Below are 25,494 nucleotides of genomic sequence, written 5' to 3'. Positions count from 1 at the left end.
GGAGAGGTGGCTCAGCAATTAAGATAACTGGCTGCTCTTTCAAAGGTTCTGAGTTCAATTCCCAGCAACCACATGGTGGCTCAAAACCATCTGTAATGAGATCTGGTACCTTCTTTTGGCCTGTAGGCACACATGCAGACAGGACTGTTACAGAGAGAAACCCTGTCTTGAAAAACCAATAAACAAACAAATAATACATAAATAAATAAATAAATAAATAAAGAAAGAAAGAAAGAAAGAAAGAAAGAAAGAAAGAAAGAAAGTAAGTCTAGGAGGGAGATTGGAATCAGGAAAGACCAAGGAACTCCTTGCATTTCCGTATATCCCCAACTGTGCACGTACAGCTATTTCAACGTTAAAAACAGCAAATATTCACGCACGCCTTAATTCCAGCACGAGGGGTACAAACAGACCAGACTCCAAGGAACCAGGCTCCCGAAGCCCGCCAATCTCCCGCGCTAGGACAGGCGGATACAAAGCCTCCCGGGGTGGGGAGGCGGAGCTGGTGACGCAGAGCCCCGCCCCCCTGACGTCAGACGCCGGGGACACCAGGAGGTTTGTGGCGGCGCCGGCGCCATTTTGCCCGTGCGTGCGAGCTAGTGGGAGTGGAGCGCCCCGGCCGTTGTTGCCGTCGCCTTCCTCCTCCCCACAGTCCAGACAGCGGGTCACTAGGCCGTCGGCCCTCGAGCCGAGACTTGTCTCTTGTCTAGTTCTCGGGAGCTCCTGGCCGACATGAGTGATGTAGAGGAGAACAACTTCGAGGGCAGAGTGAGTACAAAGCCGCGGGAGCCGTCTTCGGCGGCGGCCCGATGCTCCGGGGCTCGGGGACGAGCGCGGTCGGTCGGGCGAGGTTCCGGGGCCCGCGGGAGCAGCCCGCAGGGCCACCGCGAGCGCGTCCTCACGTCCCAAGATGGCTTCGGGGTCCCCCGTGGCTGCCCAGACGCCCCGCTAGCCCGCAGCGCTCGATTCTGGCGGCTGATGGTACCTGGCCTGGTCCTATCCTCTCCTGTCGCTCCCTTTCCTCTCAGCTTCCCATCTCTGCTCCGAGGTGCGGGTCCCCGGCGCGGTGGGGCAGGAGGCGGCGGGGCGCTCCCTCCGGCCGGATAGTGGTAGGTGCTTCCCGCGGTGGCGTCTCCGGCCACCCCGGCCATCGCAGCGGGGGCTCGGGGTCGGAAGCGCGCGGGGCTGTTGTCCGGGCGGGGTGGCGCTGCTGGCGCGGGACTAGCTGGGGCCTGTGTCTCCTTGGCTCTCTGTTGCAGCGAGCGGCCGCGTCTCCGGCGGAACCGGCGGCGTGGCGTCTCTAAGGCGAGAGCCTTGAGGTTGGAGGTGGGACGAGCCCAGTGGAGTGGTTAGCCAACGACCGCAGCGACCCTTAGGAGTTCTTAAGACGAGAGCTGTGAAGGGAAAACTACGCCAGGACCTTGTCCCCATAATGTCCTCTTTCCTTTCATCTCGGGATGAGTGTGGCAACGCAGTAACGCCTGGCCGTCTGACTGCTCCATGTTGGCCTCCTTGGGTCTCAACTCCTAATGCTTTCTTTCCTTGGCCTTCTGAAAACTCCTTTACAGGTTCTTATGATTAAACTTGTCAAGGCGTCTTACTTTAGCCTTACGTAATTGAACGAATTTCGTGGCTCGGTTTTGAAAGGGGGAAACTAGCTCATCATTGCTATTACCTGAAGTTTTCAGGCTCCCCCCCCCCCCATCTCCCAGGAAGGGATTCGAGGTTTTCTTGGGTCCCGTGACTGTAAAGCAGCGCAAAGACTACGTTATCCTCACTTGAGTGTATTAGAACGTTTATTACCGGCTTTTGAGCTTTCTTTCCAAAGTTGCCCTAGTAGAAACCGAGGAAAGTGAGTCCTGGTGAAACCCTGTAAGAAGAAAAAAAGGGAACAAAAGTCCCAGGCTACGAGTCTTCCGGCTGTTGGATTGGTATTTATTCTAGTGGGGCGGGTGAGGGGGAACAAAACAAAACAAAACACTGGAGGGGTTTGTCGGCAGGAAAGAATTTGTTCCTTTTAGAAAAAGCTCAAGATACAGACGCCTGTAATCTGTCCTTCAAGTCAGATTGAGGAAGAGGGGCTTTCGTTCTTTTGTTTTGTGGGATTATGCACTAGGACTGTATCAGAATTGTTTATCTTTGAAATATTTGTATGAATTTGCAGACTGAATATGGTTGTACCTGCTTATTGTTTTAAGATCATAAAATATTTGGAGGTAGTGGTATTACTTGTGAAAATAGTTAACTAGGAAAAGATTTTTTTGTCAGTTTGTCTTTTTTTAAATGCCCGGTTTGGTTTCTAGAACTTGCACCAATGCTACTAATTGCTCTGATTCTTTTCTGATTTGTTGTCTAGTGGAAGGAGTAGTAAACAATTACCGCCTTACCAACCCCAAAATACTTAATATTTCCGAATCCAGTTTTCAGTTAAAATTTATTTAGGCCTTTACAGCCAAGTTAACAACAAAAAAAGGGTTTTCTAGCTCCCCCTCTTCTGCCGCTTGTAGAGACATTTTTAAAATGGTACTCGTGGCTCATTTAGGTTGACACACTATATAAAGAATTAGAAGACTCGGGGCTGGAGAGATGGCTCAGTTGTTAGGGCCTTTGACTGGGCTTCCAGAGGACCCGGGTTCAATTCCCAGCACCCACGTGGCAGCTCACAGCTGTTTGTAGCTCCATGATCTGACACCCTCACACAGATAAACATGCAAGCAAAACACCAATTATAAATTTTTTTATTTTTATTTTTTTTATTTATTTTCGAGACAGGGTTTCTCTGTAGCTTTTTTGGTTCCTGTCCTGGAACTAGCTCTTCTGGACCAGGCTGGCCTCGAACTCACAGAGATCCGCCTGCCTCTGCCTCCCGAGTGCTGGGATTAAAGGCGTGCACCACCACCGCCCGGCCAATTATAAATTTTTTAAAAAAAAGAATTAGAAGACTAGAGGCTTTTCTGAAGGTTCGCCTGGATTTGTTGTCGTTTGGTTTGCTGGAGTGGAACCCAGGGCTTGTAGGTGCCAGGCAAGTGCTCTGCTACTCCTCTTTCTTATAACAACTTGGTATTTAATATGGTAGTTTTTGTTTTCTGCTGGCCATAAATCAACAGTGATGAAATGTCATGTGACACAGCAGTGGTGCCCCCCCCCCTTCTCGTTGCTTTTGAGGGTAACAGCCCTAAAAGATTTTTAGATAATATATTTGCTGAAGTTATTTATGATAGTCACACTTCAAACTTTTCTCAATATAGTATATTAGGGGAAGCTGTGACAGATCAGTAGCCAGATGTTGGGTTAATTAGTTGTTACTTTTTAAAGATTATTAATCTAGTTTTTTTTTATTGCTTTAGTTTCTATAGGAATTTTTGAGAAGAGTATATCTGTTATCTTCAGGATGTCACAGGGAACATGATAGTTCCATCTCAGGAAAAGTATTTAAAATTGGGTGGAAACCTTTTTTTGTTTTGTTTTTCAAGACAGGGATTCTCTCTAGCTTTTGAACCTGTCCTGGAACTAACTCTTGTAACCCAGGCTGGCCTTGACAGAGACCGCCTGCCTCTGTCTCCCAAGTGCTGGGATTAAAGGTGTGTGCCACCACCGCCTCGCTAAGTGGAGACTTTCTAAGGTCTACCAAACACTGAAGGCAAAATATTTACATATAAATATATCTACATTTACAGTATTTTAGAATCCAGACCCCAAAGTTATTTTGTGATACTTTTTATAAACTTATTTTTCCTGATAATCTAGCAATGGCTAGAGTGCTGTCCGCATTTTAGAAATGAACCACCCAAACCATGCTGGGGCACACCTTTAACCCCAGTACTCAGGAGGCAGAGGTAGGTAGATCTGAGTAAGTTTGAGACCAACCTAGCTACCGAGGACAGCTGGGGTTGGTTACACAGAGAAATACCAAAAGAAAAAGAACCAAGACCCAGAAGACCATATAAGCCCCAGTTAACTGCTCGTTGTATATCCATAATCTCTTTTCTCCCCCTCCCTTAATTTTATTGTCTGTGTGTGGATGTTTTGCTTGCTTGCATATCTTACGAACCAATACATGCAGTGCCTGAGGAAGCCAAAAGACTCTGAGACTGGGGTTACAGGTGATGTCAGGTTACCAAGTGGGTGCTGGGAATTGAACCGGGGTCCTAGAAGAGCAGCCAGTTGTCTTAACTGCCACAGCATCTCTCTAGCCCATATTTCAGGTTATTAATCTAACAAGGATTTGTAGTCCTAGTTTGACAATCCATATCTGGGTCTAAAACTTATCAAGTATATGAGGTTAAGTGCTGAAATAAGTGTCAGACAAGTTTGATTAAATGTGCAGTCAGGGGGCTGGAGAGGTGATGGCACTTACTACTATTCCAAAGGTTCTGAGTTCAGTTCCCAGCAACTACATGATGACACACAACCATCTGTGCTTGCCAACATATATACAGTCAGAACACCGTATACATAATAAATAAGTTAATCTTTTAATTAAAAAACATGCAAGTCGGATGATTGAATTCTAGAATCTGGTGGTAGGGAGAATCCTGAAAGGAAATATAAGACCAAAATGACTGATACAAGAGCAACAGAACACAGCTTGAATTATTTAAGACTAGAAATCCTTTTCAAGAAAGACAGGAGAGGGGGCTGGAGGATGGCTCAGTGGTTAAGAGCATTGCCTGCTCTTCCAAAGGTCCTGAGTTCAATTCCCAGCAACCACATGGTGGCTCACAACCATCTGTAATGAGATCTGGTGCCTTCTTCTGGCCTGTAGGCATACATGTAGACAGAATATTGTATACAGAATAATAAAAGATCTTTAAGAAAGAAAGGAGAATGATTGTGCCATTAGAACACCATTAGTTTCCAGCACTGAAAGGCAGAGGCAGGAAGATACCTCTGAATTTCAAGTCAGCCAGGGTACACAGTAAGGCCTTCTGTCTTTAAAGGGGGAAAAAGACAAATAGTTCCAATAAGCACTTCATTTAGTGTATGTGTATACATACCAATTTAACAAGCACTGGAAAATTGACCGGGGAGTGGGGGGCGGCCAGCCAACCAGGGAACTGAAGCTCGTGGCTTATTTTAATTCAAGATCCTGTTGCCTCAGCTTCTCCTAGGTGCTGGAATTTATAGCCAGGTGCCACCACACCCAGTTTTACCCAGTGTTCTTTTGGAGCTGGGAATGAGGGAAGGTGACTCAGCCCCTCTGGCTGACATTTTGTCTATGTTTTACTGTGTAAGCCTGGCTGACCTTCAAACTCACGTGCTGGAATCTATTTGTCACTTTAATTAATTAATTAATTATAAAACTTATCCAAAGAAGAGTTTTGACCTTAATTAATATCCTTTGTAGAAATTAAGAGGAATGGACGCAAAACTTCTAAGTCTTGCTTCTTTTTCAGTTGCTGTTCTAATCTCTTGAAAACAGAAATTTGTTTTTCCAGGATACTCTCCAAAGCTACAGAAAAAAGAAAGAATGAAAAATTAGCAAATTTACCTGTACTAATTGAAATTAAAAGTTTTTATCTATGGACTGTAGAATATGGCTCAGTGGGGAAAGTGCTTGCAGTATGTAAACCTAAGTTCCAAACGCTGGCACCTGTTGTAAAAAAAACAGGCTTGACAGAGCATGTGTCTTACTTATTTCCAGTGCTAGGAGATAGAGGAAGGAGGACTCTTTAGGCAGTTCAGCTAACCGATAGATGAGAGCGCTGGGTTCAATAGGAAGCCCTATCCCAAACAGTAAGGTGGAGGGTGATAGAGCAAGATACTTGACTTCAACCTCTGACCTTCCTTCACAGGTATGTAAGCATGCAGACATACACAAATGTGTGTGTATTAATATCTTAACATGTGGAAGAGATAGTCATGCATGCTGGCCTAACTAATTAGTCCTGACTAATCCCATCAGTCAGGACTTGATGTCAAGAGGATAACCATCAGTTTGAAGTCAGCCAGGGGTCCACAGCTCACAATCTGTAACTCCAGCCCCAAGGGTTCCGACACTCTCTTCTAACCTCTATGGATGTGGCATGCACATGGTACTCAGAAATAAATGCAGGCAAACCCCCACACACTCATACACATGTACATGTATAAAGAAATGAGGGGGCTCTATGAGAAAAGGAAGTTAAAAGTTTTCATTTGGGACTTAAGTTGTGGTGGTGGGGTTTTTTGTTTGTTTGTTTTAGGGTTTTTCAAGACTTAAGTTTCTCTAGCTTCGGAGTTTATCCTGGCTGGAATTAGACCAGACTGGCCTTGAACTCAAAGAGATCCTCTTGCCTTCCCCAGTACCATGATTAAAGGAATGTGCCACCTCCCGGCTTGATTTAAGATCTTTATGAGGACTGGAGAGGTAGCACAGTTGTGAAGAGCACTTGCTGACCATGAAGAGGATCCAGGTTTGTTCTTAGCACTGGCATCAAGTACCCACAACACCTTTGAGTTTCCAAATGATCCAGTGCTCTCTTCTAGCCTCTAGCACCTGGATGCAAGTGGTGCACATCAATATATGCAACGCAGATTTTTTTTTTTAGATTATATTATTGTATATATAGTGTTCTATCTGCATGTATGCGTGCAGGCTAGAAGGAGGGCACCAGTTCTCATTACAAGTGGTTGTGAGCCATCATGGTTGCTGGGAATTGAACTCGGGACCTTTGGAAGTGCTCTTAACCACTGAACCATCTCTCCAAACCAGCAACACAAAATTTTAATGAAAATTTGTATGTGTGAAATTTTAAAATATGATTTTTTCATACCTCTTAGACTAAATTAAGCTTCTGCAACTTAATTTTATTCATTTACTTAGATTAATTTGCTTAAGGGGGCAGGTAGAGTGGAAGTAAGAGAAGGTTGAGTTTTCCTAGTGTCTTCCAGAGGACCTGAGTTGGTCTCTCCCAGCAACCACATCAGGTAGCTCACAATTGTCTGTAACTCCAGCTCCAAGAAATCCCAACGCCCTCTTCTGGCCTCTGCAGACGCTAATACAGACGTGTGCACATAAAATCTTTTTTAAAGCTGGGTGTGGTGGTGCATACCTTTAATCCCAGCACTCTGGTGGCAGAGGCAAGCCTGGTCCACATAGTGAAATTCAGGATAGCCAGAGCAACACAGAGATAATTAATGAAAGAATGAAATCAGCCTTTTTAAGCCTCAGTTCAGTGGTTAAAGGCACTTGCCACCAAACCTGACAGCCTGATTTCAGTCCTTGCAGTGTACATGGTGGAGAAAGAACAGACTCCTACATGCCTGCCAATGCACACAAACCACCACTCCCAGTCGATACATGATTTTAGAAAAAATGGGTAAAGCCGGGCAGTGGTGGCACACACCTTAATCCCAGCACTCAGGAGGCAGAGGCAGGCAGATTTCTGAGTTCGAGGCCAACCTGATCTACAGAGTGAGTTCCAGGGCAGCCAGAGATACACAGAGAAACCCTGTCTTGAAAAACCATGGGTTAAAGCAACCAGGCATTGTGGAACCTGCCTATAATCAATCCCTCTTGAAAGGGATAGGAGAATCAGGAGTTAGGCTGTATGGAATGGGATCACGGTGGAGAGGGAGATAATGGCTAACCAAATCTGGTAGCTCAGACCTGTAATCTGCACTGAAGGGGAATTGCTGTAGATACAGGCCATAGTGAGCTGCAGATAGCCCGAACTACCAGAAAACCAAGTAGGAAAGATAAAGCTGTTAACTTTGTGGGAATAGTACTAACCCTGGATTTGGTGTTGGATTTAAATCCAGTGTGTTTAATCATTAAACCAGTTAGTTGTATGTTCCACTGTTTTTTCTCCATCCTATCCCTACTTTCTGGTAAAAGGCAGACTTTTGAAAAGAAGCAGTGCCTGTAGTTCATGTACAATGCATTGCTATAATTTTATAGATGGTAAGGCGCTTGCACTCTACTACTCCTAAAATGGGAATTAAAAAACCATGAAGTGACACACATGGTGGTACTTGGGAAGTGGTGAGAATTTGCCACAGCTTTCTGCCCCCAGCCTTGAGATCTGAGAGACTAACAGAGCAAATATTATAGATGAGTCTTTTTTAAGCTAATTGTCTTATAACTTAGTAACAAGTTTAGCAAGGGAAAAATTGCTTGACTAATCAACATAATAGTTTCCTTGAGCCCAGCTGACTAGATAGAAAATGATATCTAGTCAGTAGATGCTCAGGCATCATGATCTTTGTAAAAGGTATATATTTCTGTGCTAAGTGAATTGATTCTGTTATTTCATAAATCTTAGCAGGTTTAATAGGACAGAGGTAGAGGTGAAAATATAACAGTCACATTGAGGAAGAGATTGATTGTTAAATACTAGGAAATGTAGAAGGCCAGCAGTAAAAGAAAATGTGAGCTGTACATATACTTGTCTATAGTCTTTGTTGTGGTATTCATCAGAGGTATGAGTAGGTAGGCCTGCTAGAAGAAAATTTACTTTTCCCCCTTAAAATCAAGACCCTGTCGTGTGATTAATACCTTCATGAAAGAGATGAAGATGAAACTATGAATGGAGAATTTGGTGATTGGGTTTTACTTTGGCTTTAGTTGTTTATTGGCTTTAACATACCCAACCCAATTTAGTCCATATAAACTTGAGAGGAACCAGTGACCTTGAACATGGAGCATCACTACTGCTAAGAGTGTAAGCACCTGCTACCTACCACACCCAAGTATGGGGCATCAGCTCAGCTTTGTGCCTGTTAGGAGAGCTCTTAAACAACTGTGCTACATCCCAGCCCTTTGCAGTCATTTTTTATACCAGCTTTTGAACGTGACATTTTATCAAAACACATAAGCGGTCAGAGTTATGGGCAATCTTAAAAATTCTTACCAAAAGATTGTAAGTTTTGCAGATAACCTGATATCTGTGGCATGAGTTTAAAGTTTTATTATGATTGCTAGACACTAAGCCATTTATGATAAAAAGTTTTTTAAATTATGCCAAACGTTTAGAGAATACAAACATGTCATGTGAGTTGTCCGTGAGCCTTTGTAGTTAGAGACCACGTTGACTTCGTGGTGTATCAGACAAACAGAATGTTAAGAGATGGCTTCACATCCTAATTTCTGTTAAAGAACTACCCTATTGTATCCCAGAGAAAGAAAGCATAAATGTCCCTACTGTAGCCTGATAAGTAGAGTATAATATTTGGACAACCAAAGTGCATTTTCTTCTTGGGGCATTTGTTTTAAATCCACTGGTTTATTTCTATGTAAATTCCTACTTTAAAGGACTAGGGAAAAAACTGGAAGTTTGTTCACATGATGTACAGACTTGAATATATTTAAGTTTGTCCCTATAATCTGGTGGCATTGCCTGGACCTAGTATTTAAAAGGGTTATTATAATGTTTATATAAGTTTACTCATATTTACTGAGTATTAAGTATTTAGGTTTTATATTTTGCATCTGCAATACTGAGTTTCCTATTGCTTTCTTATATGTTCCTGTAACAGTTTGTCCATATAAACTCTAGAACCTGTTTGGGTGAGTTGTGCTTTGAAAACCTTCTCCTGGCTTCTTTGTGGTTTGTAGTGTCTAAGGTAGATGGAAGGAATCTTTATCCCTTCAATAAGACAGCTTTTAGAAATGCTTAGTCTATTGAGACAAGACAGAGAACCACCTTACCTGCATTTTTTTTTCTTCCTTGCAATTTATGTTTCCAAATTCTAAATAAGGTTATGAATTTCTCTTTTGAAATTTAAGATTAGCCAGATGTGGTCACACATGATTGTATAGTTCCAGTTTCTTAGAATGGAGAGGAGAGGCTCATTTGATACCACAAGTTTGAAGTCAGCCTGGGCAACATAATGAAATCTCAATTCAAAAACAAAGGGGAAAAAAAGTTAAGTTCCAGTAATGGTGATCGTTAATCACAGCACTTGAGAGGCAGAGGCAGACAGATCTCTGAGTAGGAGGCCAATCTTGTCTACAGAGTGAGTTCTAGGACAGCCAGGACTACATAGAAACCCTGTCTCGAAAAAAACAAGAGAAAAGGTAAAGTTCACTGAAAAGTTGAAATTGTTTCATTTAATTAAGAAGATGGGTCAGAAGTTTGTTTGTTTTTTTTGTTTTGTTTTGTTTTTTAATATCTGTCTTCCATAAGTGACTACTGGAACCTGGTTTCTAATGCAGTTTTTAGCGAAAGTGGCATTTATCTAGTGTTTGAGAAATAAGATATTTTTTTTAAACAATAAGCATTAGTATGGCCATATTCTGTAACATTTGATTGTTCATAGTATAAGTCTGTGACATTTATGATAGGTGTTAGCAGACAGTTAAGGGGACTACTCTAGAATGTTGTTTATAGAAGATTCCTGAAGATAAGAGGTCAAATAAAACAGCTGTAGATACTGTGACACCATGGGTCTTTAAAAAAAAATGATACTTTTGGACTGGGTTTGTAAGTCAGTATTACAGTGCTTGACTAGCATGCGACAACCTTGGGTTCAATCCCAGCAGTGCCAGAAAGAAGAGAAAACACCTTTAAAATGTCTTTTAAAAGATACTCTGGCAAACTGATATTTTGTTGTGGCTCTAGATCTGGGTTTTTAAGTTTATTATTTTTTGCATACACATATAGCATATTGTGTATTATATATTAATACTATATTATATTTGTGTAGATATAAATAATTGAATTATTAGAGTCTCCAGAAGTAATTTTTGGAGCCAGCAAGTTGGTTCAGTGGGTAAGAGTTGCTGCCACATTTCATAACCCAACTTCCGAATGGACTCTTTAACAAGTTGCTTTCTGGCCATATGCACACAAAATAAATTTAAAATGTAATTTTTTGAAAGAAGTCATTTTTTTAAAACAATGTTTATGAGGAGAGGCTTGGAAATTAATTTTTTGCTTACATAGGATTTTTTTAATTAATAGTAAAACTAAAGGTTTATAGTATCTCAGCAAAACCTGCTCCTTATGTATAAAGAGGCTGTGGTGCGTGTGTAAACACTGCTGCCACCACTGTACTTCTACAGCGGCGTACTTGAATGCCACGCTAGTGGGTCTGTTTTAGAGGGAGGAAAACTAAAAGGAAGACATTCTCTTGATTCAGATTTTGAACCAGCCCTTTGCGATTTCAATTACAAGCAAATTTAATAAATTTCTGTAAGCACTAAGTATTTTGCTCCAGGCAGCCGTCTAGATATGAAAGACTAAACACTGGAAAGGTTGGTGGGGTCATGGTGATACAGACCTTGAAGCCTAGCACTCAGGAGACAGGGGCAGGAAGATTTCTGTGGGTTCAAGGCCAGCCTGATCTACAGAGCAAGTTCCAGGACAGCCAGGGCTGTACTAAGAAACCCTGTTTCAGGGGAAAGGGAAGAAAGAAAAAAACCACTGGAAAGGTTGTCATTGAATTAAACTTCAAGGAAAGGGTCCAAGGATGTAGTCCAGTTGAAGTGCTTACCTACCACCAGGCCCTTTTTAGTCCTCAGCACTACATAGAACCATGTTTGATGTGGGATATCTCACTGTATAAATGAAAATTGATATGAATATGTGTTTTTGTAAGAGTGGACTAATTCTTTGCATTAATAACTGAGTCTTAAGTGGATGGAGAAACCAAATTTTGGTTTCTGTTTTGATTGTATGGGTCTCAGCATCAATCAAGTAAGTTACCGTGCTTTTTTAATCAGTTATAAAATATTTGGTAAGTTTTTATGTAGAACTAACTTCAGAAACCAGTTGGCATGAAGGAGATGTATACACAGATGCCCCTGCAAGGAGTGCAGATGTGCATAAATGCAGAAAGCAGAGGAATCAAGCAAAGACAAGCATATTTTGTTTGTGCTTTATGGTATTTAAGTGGTACAAGAGTCAAGGATTTCTGTGAACCATAGTCCATCCTGGGTTACAAAATGCCAATTTGTGTCTCCTGAAACAACAGCATACATTTCAGGAATTTACAAGCCAAAGTGAAATTGTTAGAAACTTTGTGCTCTTTTCCTTTGTTTTTTTTTTTTTTTTTTTTAATGCTTGTCTTCAAAACACATCTTTCTGGTTAATCTGAATGGGTGAAAATGGTAGTCAAAATTGGGAGGTATAATTTTACAAACTTGTTACGGTTTTTATCTCTGGCATGTGTGCTATCATGTGAGTTCAGGTGGTGTGTATGGCCATTTTGGCCTGGGATGTTTTTTGCTTTGGCTGTACCTGAATTTCTTAGTGTGGTTTATTGGAAGTTAATTCTAAGATCAGTAAGATCCTTCAGCCTGTAAAAGTGGAAAATGAATATTTAGGTGGGGGGAATTGTAGTTTATTTTGAATTACATTTATATTAAAATTAGGAACTAGAATGGACTTGGGAGGAGGGTAAAGAGTATGGTTAAAACTTAGAGAAATTCAGTAAATTATGTTAGACTACACATTTGAACATTTTTAAATACTATAAAAAATTGGTTTTTTTAATTTATTTTTAAATAAACTAGTTATTTGCACTTTCCTGCTGGCCTTTCCATATGGTAGATAACATTCTGAACTCCAGCAGAGTTTTATAATCCCCACGTGCTTAAATATACTAAATGTTCTTTTTCCATTAAGGTTAATGTTCGTGAAGAAATTGAAGAGTTTTTTCCAAGAATGTGGAAGATAAATCAAGATAAAAGAAGGCTAATGAAAAGTATTAAAGATCAGAAAATTAAAATTGAATGGGGGAAAAAATTGAACAGAAGATTGGTCAGATAGAAGCACTTGAATATTTTTTTAAGGCTATTTTGAATTGTTTGGGGAAGAATACACGAAGTATGAAAAATGAAAAACTCAATGAAGAATGAAGAGAAGTAGAAAGCAAGAGTGAAGTAGAATTAAAAGAATCTGGAAGAATGAATGGGTCCTAGGTTAAGTAAATGTATGGTTTATGTTCCAGTGTCTGTATGATCAAGTTGTAGATGAATTTGCATGATTACTTAGTTAATAGAAAATTGGTGATCTGGTTCAAGTAGGGAATTATTGAGGACAGTTAGCAGTATTAACAATGGGATATTAATGAGCTGAAATTTTTTTCTGGAGGGTGTTGCCTAACCATTTGTTTTTCAGGAGCAATCAAATAAATAATTATGGTACTTTAAATGTTAGGTGGTAGGCATCTACGTGACCAGTGCCATTTGTAATACTGTCTTCTTTGTTAGGAGTCTCGCTCTCAGTCAAAATCTCCAGCGGGAACTCCTGCTCGCGTAAAATCAGAGAGCAGGTCAGGATCTCGTAGTCCGTCACGGGTTTCCAAACATTCTGAATCCCATTCTCGATCAAGATCAAAATCCAGGTGAGTTTAGAATGTGTAAACTGCTTTCTTCACAAGGGGCTTGTGCTAGGTCTCCTTTTAGCTGCATTTCGTACAGAAAGTTCACCGATGGCTCAGACTGCAGAATTGAGTAAAGGCACCTGTTGCCACACTTAATTCTCTGAGTTTAATCCTTGGAAGCCAAATGGTGGAACAGACTGCTGCAGTTGTCCTCTGACCTACCCATGTGCTCACACAAGTACATTGTACATACACAGTTTAAAACAGAAATACTAGATACGCACATCTTTAGTCCACTTTACTGTCTGAAGCAAAATCTTTCGGTCAGTCCAGAGCTTGCCAGTGTGCCTGTTCTAGGCAGAGATCTTGTTTTGAGAGTCCCTAGTCTCTCTACCTTCCAAAACTGGAGTTACAGGCCAGTAGCCACACCTGGCCAACATTTACAGGACTTGAAGATCTGTACTCCTAGTTCTCTGCCTTGTGGTGATCACCCATAAGCTATCTGTCCAAGCCAAAAAACTGATTCTTTTTATTGGTGGTGGTGGATTGCACTAAAATTAGTATTAAGGAGAATAGGAATATCTTCATTAGTATTGTTCCCACTCAAATGATTTTTCTCTGGTAGTATGCCATTAGATTTATTTCATTCCTCTCTTAGTCTGTTTACTCAAGAACTTAACACCAGGTTACCTCAATACTCTTTGCTCTTTACTAGTTCCTTTGTCGTTTTGCTATTCTCTAAGTGCATCTCTATCACTTCCTTCCTTCCTTTCTTTTTTTTCAATTTAGACACGGTCTCACTGTCTAGCTAGCTGGCCTGGAACACTGAGATTGTTGTCCCTCTTGGTTAGTAAAGGCATGCATGCACACCATGCCCTGTTGTTGCTGCTTTTCTTTTTCTTTATTTTCTTTTTTGAAATAAGATCTGGGGGCTGGAGAGATGGCTCAGCAATTAAGAGCATTGCCTGCTCTTCCAAAGGTCCTGAGTTCAATTCCCAGCAACCACATGGTGGCTCACAACCATCTGTAATGAGGTCTGGTACCCTCTTCTGGCCTGTAGGCATACAGACAGACAGAAGATTGTATACATAATTAATTTTTTTTTTCGAGACGGTTTCTCTGTGGTTTTGGAGCCTGTCCTGGAACTAGCTCTTGTAGACCAGGCTGGCCTCAAACTCACAGAGATCCACCTGCCTCTGCCTCCCAAGTGCTGGGATCAAAGGCCTGCGCCACCACCGCCCGGCCATAATTAATTTTTTAAGAAAGGAAAGAAATAAGATCTGACTAGTTCTAGAGATACTCCTGTTTCTATCTCCTGAGCACTGGGATTACTGTTCGTATGTCTTTCCTTTAAGTATGCTTTAACTCTTTTTTTTTTTTTAACTGAAAGATGAAATGAGAGTGAAGGGATGAGCTTAAATAGAAATCTGAAATAATAAGGGCTTGGAAGATGGCATAGTCAGCAGCTAAGAATGTTTGCTGTTCATCCACAGGACCCACATTTGATACTTGGTTCTCCGTACGTGGTTAACAGCCTACAAACAACCACCTGTAACACCTTCAGGGGATCTACAGTCCACTTATGGCAGGCATCCACAGACATGTACACATACACGTAAATAACATGGGCGTGTGTGCGCGTGCATGCACAAGCAGGTGCCCACGGAGTCCAAAAGAGGATATCAGATCCCTTACAGAAAGTTGTGTTGGAAACCAAAGTCAGGTCCACTGCAAGTGCAGTCTATATTCTCAACAACCAAACCATCTCTCAACCCCCTCATCTTTTTTTAAACAGAACACCTTTTCTGAGGTCAAATAAGGGGTTGGTACAAAAAGCAGCGCAACAAAAATTAAAAGTTGTTTTTTAATTAGATATTTTGCATCTCTGTATTAAGTGTACCACATGCATGCAGTTCCCTCAGAGACCAGAAGAGTCATCCCCTGGAACTGGAGTTACAGGTGGTTAATGATCCTCTGTAAACTAAACCTGGGTTCTCTGGGAGAGCAACAAATGCTCTTAACTGCTGAGCTACTCTCCAGCCCTGTGATTCAGTATTTTACCTGAGTTTATGTCTTTTAAAGGTCAAGGTCAAGGAGACATTCTCATAGACGCTACAGTCGGTCCAGGTCCCACTCTCATAGGAGACGATCTCGAAGTAGATCCTATACGCCAGAGTATCGTCGACGAAGAAGCCGGAGTCATTCTCCAATGTCTAATCGCAGAAGACATACAGGCAGCAGGGTATGTATATAAGAGTAATGGAACTTGGTGTTCTCTTTCTCCAGTGTGTAGCCATGGCGTAATACCTTTTATGAAAAAAGTGGTCCTCTAGGAAGAATACATATTTTAGTTACATGTGATGATACTTTAATCTCAGTACTTGGGAAGCAAAGGTAGGCAGATCCTGAGTCCCAGGCCAACCAGGACTACATAGTGAAGTGCTATCTCAAAAAATAAAAAAGTGAATCATTTTATGTTATGCATTTGCTAATAAAGAAAATGCTACCATCTGAACAAGTCTACATAATTTCATGAGCCTACTACAAATAAAGTATATTTTCATGACTTTGAACAGGTTTTTGCCATGTAGATAAGGTTACTTCGGCAATCCTGCTTTATCCTCGTAAGTGTTGTGATCACTAAGGCAGGAAGTTTGTGTGAGTTCATTTCCCAAGATAGCCAGAAAGGACATTGATTCCTCTGGAGTTAAAGTAATGAACAGTCAACTTGGGAACCTCCTAACATGTGTGCTAGAAACATGGTATGAGGTCTTAACCATCAAGCCATCTCTCTAGCCCTTGAGTCTTTAGTCTGTATGTGGTGTCTGCATAGGTGTGCACGTATAGACCAGAGGTTGTGTCCATTATCTTTTTTAGTTACTCTCCACCTTATCTTTTGAGATAGAGCCTCACCGAACCTGGTGCACACCTATTGGCTATGCTGGCTGTACAATGAGCACCAGGAATCCTTCTGTCTCTTTTTTGTTGAGATTTTGGGTATGCACAATTACACCCAGCCCTTTTCCATGGGTTTAAAAAAATGGGATATGTTCACCAGTTAAAATGAAATTCATAAACTGAGGTGTGAGACAATCAAGTTTTGTTGTATGTTTCTTTTCCACTCAAGTTTTATTACAGGGAAGAAGAAAATACCAAACATAGCAAAAAATCTGTGTAATAACTTATACTCTTATTGAATGCATGTAATACTTTTTATATGGTATTGGATGCACGTAATACTTTTTATATGGAGGTTATTTGGATGTGAAACACTGAGGTATTTTGTTTTGGGTTAAGAGTGGCAGAGAAGGGGGCTGGAGAGATGGCTCAGTGGTTAAGAGCACTGACTGCTCTTCCAGAGGTCGTGAATTCAATTCCCAGCTACCACTTGATGGCTCACAACCATCTGTGATGAGATCTGGTGCCCTTTTCTGATGTGTGGGTATACATGGAAGCAGAATGTTGCATACATAATAAATAAATAAATCTTAAAAAAAAATGGCAGAGAAGGCAGCAGGATAGCTCAGTGAGTGGATCAGGGCACTTGACTACAAAGTCTGGCCTGAGTTTAAACCTGGAACCCACATTGTAGAAAGAGTTGTCCTGACCTCCATACGTGCTTTATTAAGCATATATGTGTCCAGATAAACATGCTCTAAATAAATGTAGTTTTTGGTTTGGTGGTGGTGGTTGTTTTAAATGAGTGACAGGACCCAGGTTTCCAACAGGTTGGTTTTTTTCTAAAGTTTTGGAAATTTTTTTGTTTTGGTTTTGTTTGTGTGGTTTTTCTTTTTTTTTTTTTTTGAGATAGAGTTTCTCTGTGTAACAAACAGCTCTGGCTGTCCTAGAACTTGCTCTGTAGACCAGGCTGGCCTCAAACTCATAAAGATCATCTGCCTCCTGAGTGCTGGGATTAAAGGTGCCGCCGCCATCCTGCTTCCTATCTGCTGTGCTTGCCCTATATGATAGCAGTATTGCTGACAACCATGGTAGACTTCTTAAAGTCTGGATCCTGAAAGCATTTGAAGGATGTCCTGCTACAGAATGAAAATGGTGGCTGGAGGCTCAGTGACTAAGAATACTTACTACTTTGCCAGAGGACCAGAGTTGGGACCCATTGCCCTTATATGTCCTCTGTGGACATGTGGATAGACATAGGGCAAAGGAATGGTTTATAAAGTTTTTTAATATGTTTGTGAGTGCCTGCCTGCCTTTGTGTATGCACCACATGTTTGCCTGGGGAGGTCAGGTGTTGGATCCCTTGGGAGTAAAGTTACTAATATGTTGGTGCTGGGAACTGAAATGGGGTCCTTTGCAAGAGCAGCAAGTACCCTTAACCGTTACTCAGCCCCGAAAGTAAAAAATAAACATTTAAAAGAATGAAAATAGAAGGCCGGGAATGTGTCTGAATGGGAAGAATACTTAGCTATTGTGCATGAGGCCCTGGGTTCAGTCTCCAGCACCACATAAAATTTGGTGTGTAGTGCATGGATAATCCCAGCACTGGGGTGACTGGAAAAGTGGAGCTGAGTCAGGTTAAATAGTAATGACCAGGCATGCGAAAGGTGAATTCTTTAGGTACACTCTGAAAATTGCTGAGCTAGACTAGAGAAAGGGGACGGTTTTGTACGGACTGTAATTATAAAGCCTATTCCAAAGAAGGTTTTGATCTTTTTTGAAGAATGTGTTTTGATCTTTTTTATATTGAAGTTTTAATGAAAACTTATTTCTGCCTTTATTCAACAGGCGAATCCAGATCCCAATACTTGCCTGGGAGTGTTTGGCCTCAGTTTGTACACAACAGAAAGAGATCTTCGTGAAGTATTTTCTCGATATGGACCGTTGAGTGGTGTCAATGTAGTTTATGATCAGCGAACTGGCAGGTCACGTGGATTTGCTTTTGTGTATTTTGAGAGGATAGATGACTCTAAGGAGGTAAATCTTGTTTTATAATTTTCATTTGAAAGAATTTTTGGTATGCATAATAATGATGCAGCATTACTAATAACAGTCTGTTAATAACATTTCCATGAACATGTCTCCTGACTGTCAGACCTGATTGGAACTCAGTTCAGTGTTACAGTTAAAAGGCCAGTTTTGCTTTTCAGCTCATGCTTTCTGGTATAATTACATGCTAATTGAAATCTGACCTCATAAAGTGAGCTATCAGAATTAATGTTAAAAACCACAATGTATAAGGGTTCTCATAGATTAGATGACCCCAGAGCCCAAGTCTTAATGATGCTGAAGTTAAGAAACTATATGATTCTTAGTTTGTAAGTTATTTATCCCATAGGCATACCAATGTCTTAATTTCTCAGTTATCACAACTTTTTTATTGGTGTGGTTTAGTGGCTTGCTTATTCCTGCTTTTTCTGTGTTAAGATTTATGTGTTTATTTTCATTGGTGTTTCGCCTGTATGTATGTCTGTGCAAAGGTGCCAGATTCCTTGGAACTGACGTTACAGACACCTGTGAGCTGCCATGTGCATGCTGGGAATTGAATTTGGATTCTCTGGAAAAGCAGCCAGTATTCTTAACCACTGAGCCATCTCTCCAGCTCCTTTTTTGAGGGTGGGGATGTTTATTGGTTTTGTTTTTTGTTGTTTTTTTTGTTGGATAGGGTCTCACTGCAGCTCTGTCTTCAGCCTCAAGCTCACAGAGATCTGCCTGCCTCTACCTCGCACGTGTTGAGATTAAAGGTGTTATTATTCCTGTTTTTGGTTAAGATGAGCCAGGCTTGGTGGTATATGCCTGTAATTTCAGCGCTTGGGATGGAGGCAGGCATAGACCAGTGATGGCTGGGTGGATGATCTAAACAAGCAGAATAGGGGAAAGAATAGAAGAAAGTTAACCTATTTTGATGCCAGACCTGTTTTCCACACCTGGCCATTATTATGGCTTTAAAAAAAAGTGAATGGGAGCTGGTTGGTGGTGGCACGTGCCTTTAATTGCAGCACTCAGAAAGCAGAAGCAGGTAAGGCTCACCTGGTCTGCAGAGTGAGTTCCAAGACAGCCAGAGCTACACAAAGAGTGGGATGATACATGCAGGCAGGTTGTGTTTTACACGGAGATCTCCAGGGCAGTGCTGACTTAAGATTGTGTGTAGTTCTCAACAAGTGAGTGCAAGTTAGTACAACTGGCAGGGGGTTCGAGACAGGGTTTCTCTGGCTTTGGAGCCTATCCTGGAACTAGCTCTTGTAGACCAGGCTATCCTCAAACTCACAGAGATCCGCCTGCCTCTGCCTCCTGAGTGCTGAGATTGAAGGCCTGTGCCACCACTACCCAGCTACAATTGTTCTCTTGCATCCCTTTAAATCATCACTTCTTGGCTACTTAGTGAGTTTTAACAAAAAATACTGAACTACAAACTGAACAGCAAGAATAGAGGTAGGTTAGGGTGGGCATAGTGGTGTATACCTGTATTTCTAGCACTTGTGAGACATAGAAGAACTGTAATTTTTTTTAAATTTTTTTTTATGATTTATTTATCTTTATGTGCATTGGTGTGAAGGTGTCAGATCCCCTGGAACTGGATTTTCAGACAGTTGTGAGCTGCCATGTGGGTGTTGGGAATTGAACCCGGGTCCTCTAGAAGAGCAGTCAGTGCTCTTAACTGCTGAGCCATTTCTCCAGTCCCAAGAACTGTAATTTCTAAGCCATTCAGAGTGACATTAATATCTAGTCTTAAAGTGGGTGGGGGGGTTATAAGTTTTAATTTTTAAAAAAACTTAGCTAGCTCATCGTATTTGGTGTGAGCTATCTTTTCTGAATATCTAAGATCTTTGTAAGTAAAGCAGATCTTGGTGGCATTATCTGGACAACTTAAATATGTTCTGGACAATACTTAGCTCTGGAAATGCTAACAGTCTGCTATGCAAGCTGAATTGCTATGCTATTTTCAAAAGTTCATATTTAAACTAAAAATGACTTCGAGATCAGTAAATTATGAATGATTTTCTTTTTTATAGGCTATGGAAAGAGCAAATGGAATGGAGCTGGATGGTAGAAGAATTCGTGTGGATTATTCTATAACCAAGAGAGCTCACACACCTACACCAGGCATTTACATGGGCAGACCAACTCAGTAAGATTTTGTGTTTTATAGAGATTGAGGACTTGCTTAGCATGTTTAGGGCTTGGGTATAGGGCCCAGACTGCAAAGCAAATTCAACTTCCAACATATTTAAGATTAAACTGCATTCCAGAAATGTCGAAATATGGGCTGGAGAGATGGCTCAGAGGTTAAGAATACTGACTGCTCTTCCAGAGGTCCTGAGTTAAATTTCTAGCAACCACATGGTAGCTCAAAACTGGCTATAGTAAGATCTTGCACCCTCTTCTGGCCTTCAGGCATACATGGAGGCAGAATGTTGTATACATAATAAATAAAATCTTTTATTTATCTTTTTAGATAAATAAAAAATAAAAAAAATCTTTTAAAAAGTGTAGAAGTATATCCCTTCCGTTTCTCTGTGTGTTCGTGTGTATATGTGTGTATGTGTCTCCTAACTTTATCAATATATAATCGTTTAGGGTACTGAAAAGGTAACTGGCTCATCAGTTAAGAATACACGCTGCTTGTAACAGGAGGATCGGGCTGCTTGCTGTCCTGGCCGCCTGGCTATCTTACATCCGAAAAACACTGCCTGGCCCATTAGTTCTAACTTTTTATTGGCTTGGGATTTATTGGATTGGGAAATAGTAGACCCGCAGAAAACCAGATAGAAATTGTCCCTTGTTTGGAATACACAAAGAACAGGGGTTTTAAATTCACCTCCAGCTGTAAACATTAGACCCTGTTGTAGTTTTAGTGGAATCATTCTTCTTTTGGTGTTCAGGACTTGTTACATTAAGCTAATGTTAGGGAGGAAGTATATAGCTTGGAGGAGTTGGTTCTCGCCATCCATGTAGATTCTATGGGTAAAATTGTCAGTCTTAGCAGCAATTGCATTTGCCCACTGACCCATATTTCTAGCCTCTACAGTTGCTATTTTTTAATTTCCTTTCTTTTAGTTCTTAGGTATAGTTTAATGCACTTTGTTCCTATTTCCCATGCTTTGTTTCTTTGTTTGATTGAGATAGGGTCTCTGTAGAGTGTTGGCTGTCTTGGAACTCACTTTGTAGACAGGCTGGCCTCATAGATCCTCCTGTCTCTGCCTTCCGAGTGCCAGCATTAAAGACATGTGCCATCACACTGGGCTTAAAAGTTTGTTTTTGTCTTTACATATTATGAGTACGGTGCCCTTAGAGGCCAAAACTGGTTCAGTTCCCCCACTGGAATGGCAGTCAGGAGTAGCCACACTAATTGGATGTTGGGAAGTGAAACGAATCTTGGAAGAGTAGCAAGTATGCTCTTAACTGCTGAGCCATATCTCCAGAGAGTTCTGTTAGAGCATACGGGGCCAGAACAGAACACTGTGGAAGTCAGCAAGATAAGATGGGAGGGTATTTGCCATGCAAGGGAGGTTTCCTCGTATTAAATAATCCTGGACAATACATTTTTTTTTTTCATTTTTCTGTAGTAGTGGTGGTGGAGGTGGCGGAGGAGGAGGAGGTGGCGGAGGCGGCGGCGGTGGTAGACGACGAGATTCTTACTATGATAGAGGATATGATCGAGGCTATGACAGATACGAAGATTACGATTACCGGTACAGGTAATGTTTTAATCTGGGATGTCTAGTCTGTGCTGGATGGTAATCTTATTTAGCACTTTGATATTGGCACATGTAAATAAAAACTGGATGTTTGAGTTGAGTATGGTGGCAAGGTAGTCCTTTGTACTTGAGAGACAAAGATAAGAGGATCACTTGAGCCCAAATCCATCAACATGGTGACTTTACATATTTTGGTGTGGGATGGGTAATAGTGAAGAAATTTTAGGGCTGAAAATGTCACTTGGAGGTGCTTCTCCAGTATGTGCTAGGTCCTGGGCTCAATCCTCAGTTACATTTGGTTTTTTTTTGTTTGTTTGTTTTTGTTTTTTATTTATTTATTATATATACAGTATTCTGTCTGTGTGTATGACTGCAGGCCAGAAGAGGGCACCAGACCTCATTCCAGATGGTTGTGAGCCACCATGTGGTTGCTGGGAATTGAACTCAGGACCTTTGTAAGAGCAGGCAATGCTCTTAACCTCTGAGCCATTTCTCCGGCCCCTGTTTGTGGTTTGTTTGTTTGTTTGTTTGTTTGTTTTTTGTTTTTTGTTTTTTTGGTTTTTTTTTTGTTTTTGTTTTTTTTTTTTTTGGAAGACGAGTTTTGGGATGTGGCCCTGGCTGGCTTGGAACAGCATGTCCTCCATTCACTGAAATCTGTCTTCTGAGTTTGGGGATTAAGCCTGAACTACCACAATGGCTAGGGTTTTTGTTTGTTTTTTCCCTTCATCTGAGTCAGTGAAGTGATGTGGTGTGCTGATTCTTTTCTCGTTTCTTACAGAAGAAGGTCGCCTTCTCCTTATTACAGTCGGTATAGATCACGGTCAAGATCTCGTTCCTATAGCCCAAGTATGTAAAATTTGCTGTTTTTTGTAGCATTGAAACCATCTTTCTAACTAGTTATTTATTTTGAGATACTTGGATATGTGGTCGGTGTTAATAGTTGGAAAAATATTTTAGGCAAGGCAAACTATAATTATAATTTTTTTTGTTCTTTTTCAGGACGCTATTGATAATGATAATGGAGTGGTTGTGGCTAAGGACTCTTTTTCCCTCCTTTTTCTTTTTGATTCTGGATTTCCAAGCTTCTAATGCTTCCTAGTCCTCAAAACAAAACCCTGATTATTTAATCTGTGGCCAATTGTGTTTCCGTTTTACATCCTTTGTTACTCTCCTAATGGTGTAATTGTCATTTAAGTTGTTCAACATCTAAGTAAAAAAGGAGCCCAGTGTTACACTGTGTGGTTCTTTCTGCTTTTTCGGAGATCGACTCATTACTACGAAGAAAGAAATGATCTTTTGAAAACTTTTGTGATGGATATTGTAGTACACATCCTATTAGTAGAAACTGCAGTCCTGACAGACTGCTTTTTAACCTTCTTTGGGGGAAGATAAATAACACTTTAAGTAGTCAAGTTTGTCTGGAGTGGCATGGAACAGTTGATTAGTTGAGTGTAGAAAGTTTGAGGTTGTAGGAGAAAATATGAAGAATGTAACTTTGAACCTAAAAAAATTAAGCCACCTTTTAGGAATTAAAAGCTTGTAGATTCCTATAAAACATGTTATATTTGAAGTTACATGTTAAACCTTATGATCTTAAAGTGTGATTTTTATGTTAAATTTACAGAAACTTAAGTATTCCCTTAATCATTGAAGGAAAACCTTTATTTATTACCTAGAAAAATTGTATAACTTGCTGTTAGAAATTTTGGTATTGGGTTATTGGTTTTGTGGGTTATTGTATAGTATAGAATTCTAAAATACATGTGGGAAAGAGTAATTTCAAATAAAAGTTAATTTGAAAATGGGGTTGTCTCTTTATTTGATAATAATAGAAAATACAACTTGATTGAAAGCTATTCTTTTTTTGATATTATTTTGCAGTCATTTATGACTCATTAAGTGTAATCACAGCCAGAAGATAGCATCTGTTGACAAGAGATAACCATTCTCAATTCAGATACATAATACTTTCAGTGACAAGTGGAAGAATATTTATATTACAAACAGAATGAGGCGCAATATCTATGCATAATACAATACATGCAGCAAAAGAATAGCAATGTGATTATTGATAGATTTCTGATCAAAGAAAAGATAATTAAAAACCAATCTTAGAAGAATGTATACTGGGCTGGAGAGACGGCTCAGCGGTTAAGAGCATTGCCTGCTCTTCCAAAGGTCCTGAGTTCAATTCCCAGCAACCACATGGTGGCTCACAGCCATCTGTAATGAGGTCTGGTGCCCTCTTCTGGCCTGCAGGGATACACACAGACAGAACATTGTATACGTAATAAATATACTATAAAAAAGTTGATAAGCATTTTTTTTTCAGTGAAAACTCTAGATGTCAATCATGATTATATTAATTACAAAGTTATAGGTCCTAGAAGACTGAAGCAAAATTATCAAACTTGAGTCTGGCGCCTTAGACCACTTGACACACAAAAAGCTATTCTTTTAAATTTTTTAATTTATGAATGTCTGCTTGCATGTCTGTGCAGTATGTACATGCAGTGCCTGCCTTGGATGCTAGACTTGATTGTATTATATCCTCTGGAACTGTTAGAGTTGTAAGCCACTATGAGGGTGCTGAGAATGGAACTGGGCCTCTGGAAGAACATCTCTCCGGCCCTTAGAAGCCAGTTGGGTTTTTGTTTTCCTCTCATTCTTGCAGTATAATAATTATGCAGCATTTTGTTCATCCTGAGTTAACAGTATTTCCTCACTTTTTCTTGGGACTTGAGTCAGTTATTACTTTGAGCTTTAAGATCCCTAGTTTGGGACCTGGGTCAATTCTGGTTTGTTGTTGTTTTTGGTTTGGTTTTGTGTATGGGGTTAGTAGCAACTTGTTGGTTCTTGTCTCATAGCCTACATTCTGGGGCAACTTTTTGGGTTCTCAAGACAGAGTAGAACATAAAAATATGTCCTCGGCTGTTCTAAAACTTACTCTGTAGACCAGTCTGGCCTCGAACTCAACAGAGATCCACCTCCTCTGCTTCCCTAGTATTGGAATTCTGATTACTTAATATTTTCTTAAAAGGTGCTGGACAGCCGGGCGGTGGTGGCGCACGCCTTTAATCCCAGCACTCGGGAGGCAGAGGCAGGCGGATCTCTGTGAGTTCGAGGCCAGCCTGGTCTACAGAGCTAGTTCCAGGACAGGAACCAAAAAGCTACGGAGAAACCCTGTCTCGAAAAATCAAAAAAAAAAAAAAAGGTGCTGGACAGTGGTGGTGCACACCTTTAATCCCAACACTCCAGAGACAGGCACATTTTTGTGAATTTAAGGCCAGTCTAGTCTAGAGCAAGTTCCAGGACAACCCTGTCTTGAATAAAAAGTTTTTAAATGATGTAAAATTTTATTTTTTGTGCATTGATGTTTTACCTGCATGTATGTCTATGAGAGTGTTGTATCCCCTGGAACTGGAGTTACAGTTGTGTGCTGCCATGTGTATGCTGGGGATTGGATCTGGGTCCTCTGGAAGAGCTGCCAAGTGCCTTACTGTTGAGCCTCTCCCCAGACTTCATGACCCACTTAAGATTAACTAGAGTCATCTATGTGACCATAGGTTTGGGGCTGTCAATTGGA

At 40.8% G+C, this 25,494-nt stretch overlaps 1 protein-coding gene across 7 annotated transcripts; it reads left to right on the top strand.

The window, feature by feature from the left end:
• Positions 1 to 573: 573 nt before the first annotated feature.
• On the top strand, positions 574 to 23,227 carry Tra2a (transformer 2 alpha homolog). Of its 7 annotated transcripts, XM_075955715.1 has the most exons (10): positions 577 to 768; positions 1,029 to 1,109; positions 12,552 to 12,858; positions 13,139 to 13,272; positions 15,334 to 15,493; positions 17,998 to 18,186; positions 20,223 to 20,338; positions 21,777 to 21,908; positions 22,687 to 22,754; positions 22,908 to 23,227. In XM_075955715.1, exons 5-10 carry the CDS (start codon positions 15,461 to 15,463, stop codon positions 22,916 to 22,918), a joined length of 549 nt encoding a protein of 182 aa, XP_075811830.1. In that variant the 5' UTR covers positions 577 to 768; positions 1,029 to 1,109; positions 12,552 to 12,858; positions 13,139 to 13,272; positions 15,334 to 15,460; the 3' UTR covers positions 22,919 to 23,227. The 7 variants fall into 7 exon arrangements, with proteins under 7 accessions (XP_075811828.1, XP_075811830.1, XP_075811824.1 ...); XM_075955709.1 differs by lacking the exon at positions 12,552 to 12,858; XM_075955714.1 differs by lacking the exon at positions 1,029 to 1,109 and having other exon boundaries at positions 582 to 768.
• Positions 23,228 to 25,494: the final 2,267 nt, after the last annotated feature.

This window comes from Microtus pennsylvanicus, chromosome 21 (genome assembly GCF_037038515.1).
Source record: "Microtus pennsylvanicus isolate mMicPen1 chromosome 21, mMicPen1.hap1, whole genome shotgun sequence".
Classification (NCBI taxonomy): domain Eukaryota; kingdom Metazoa; phylum Chordata; class Mammalia; order Rodentia; family Cricetidae; genus Microtus; species Microtus pennsylvanicus.
Note: the sequence above shows the minus strand (reverse complement) of the source record. Positions and strands in the feature narration are given on the sequence as shown.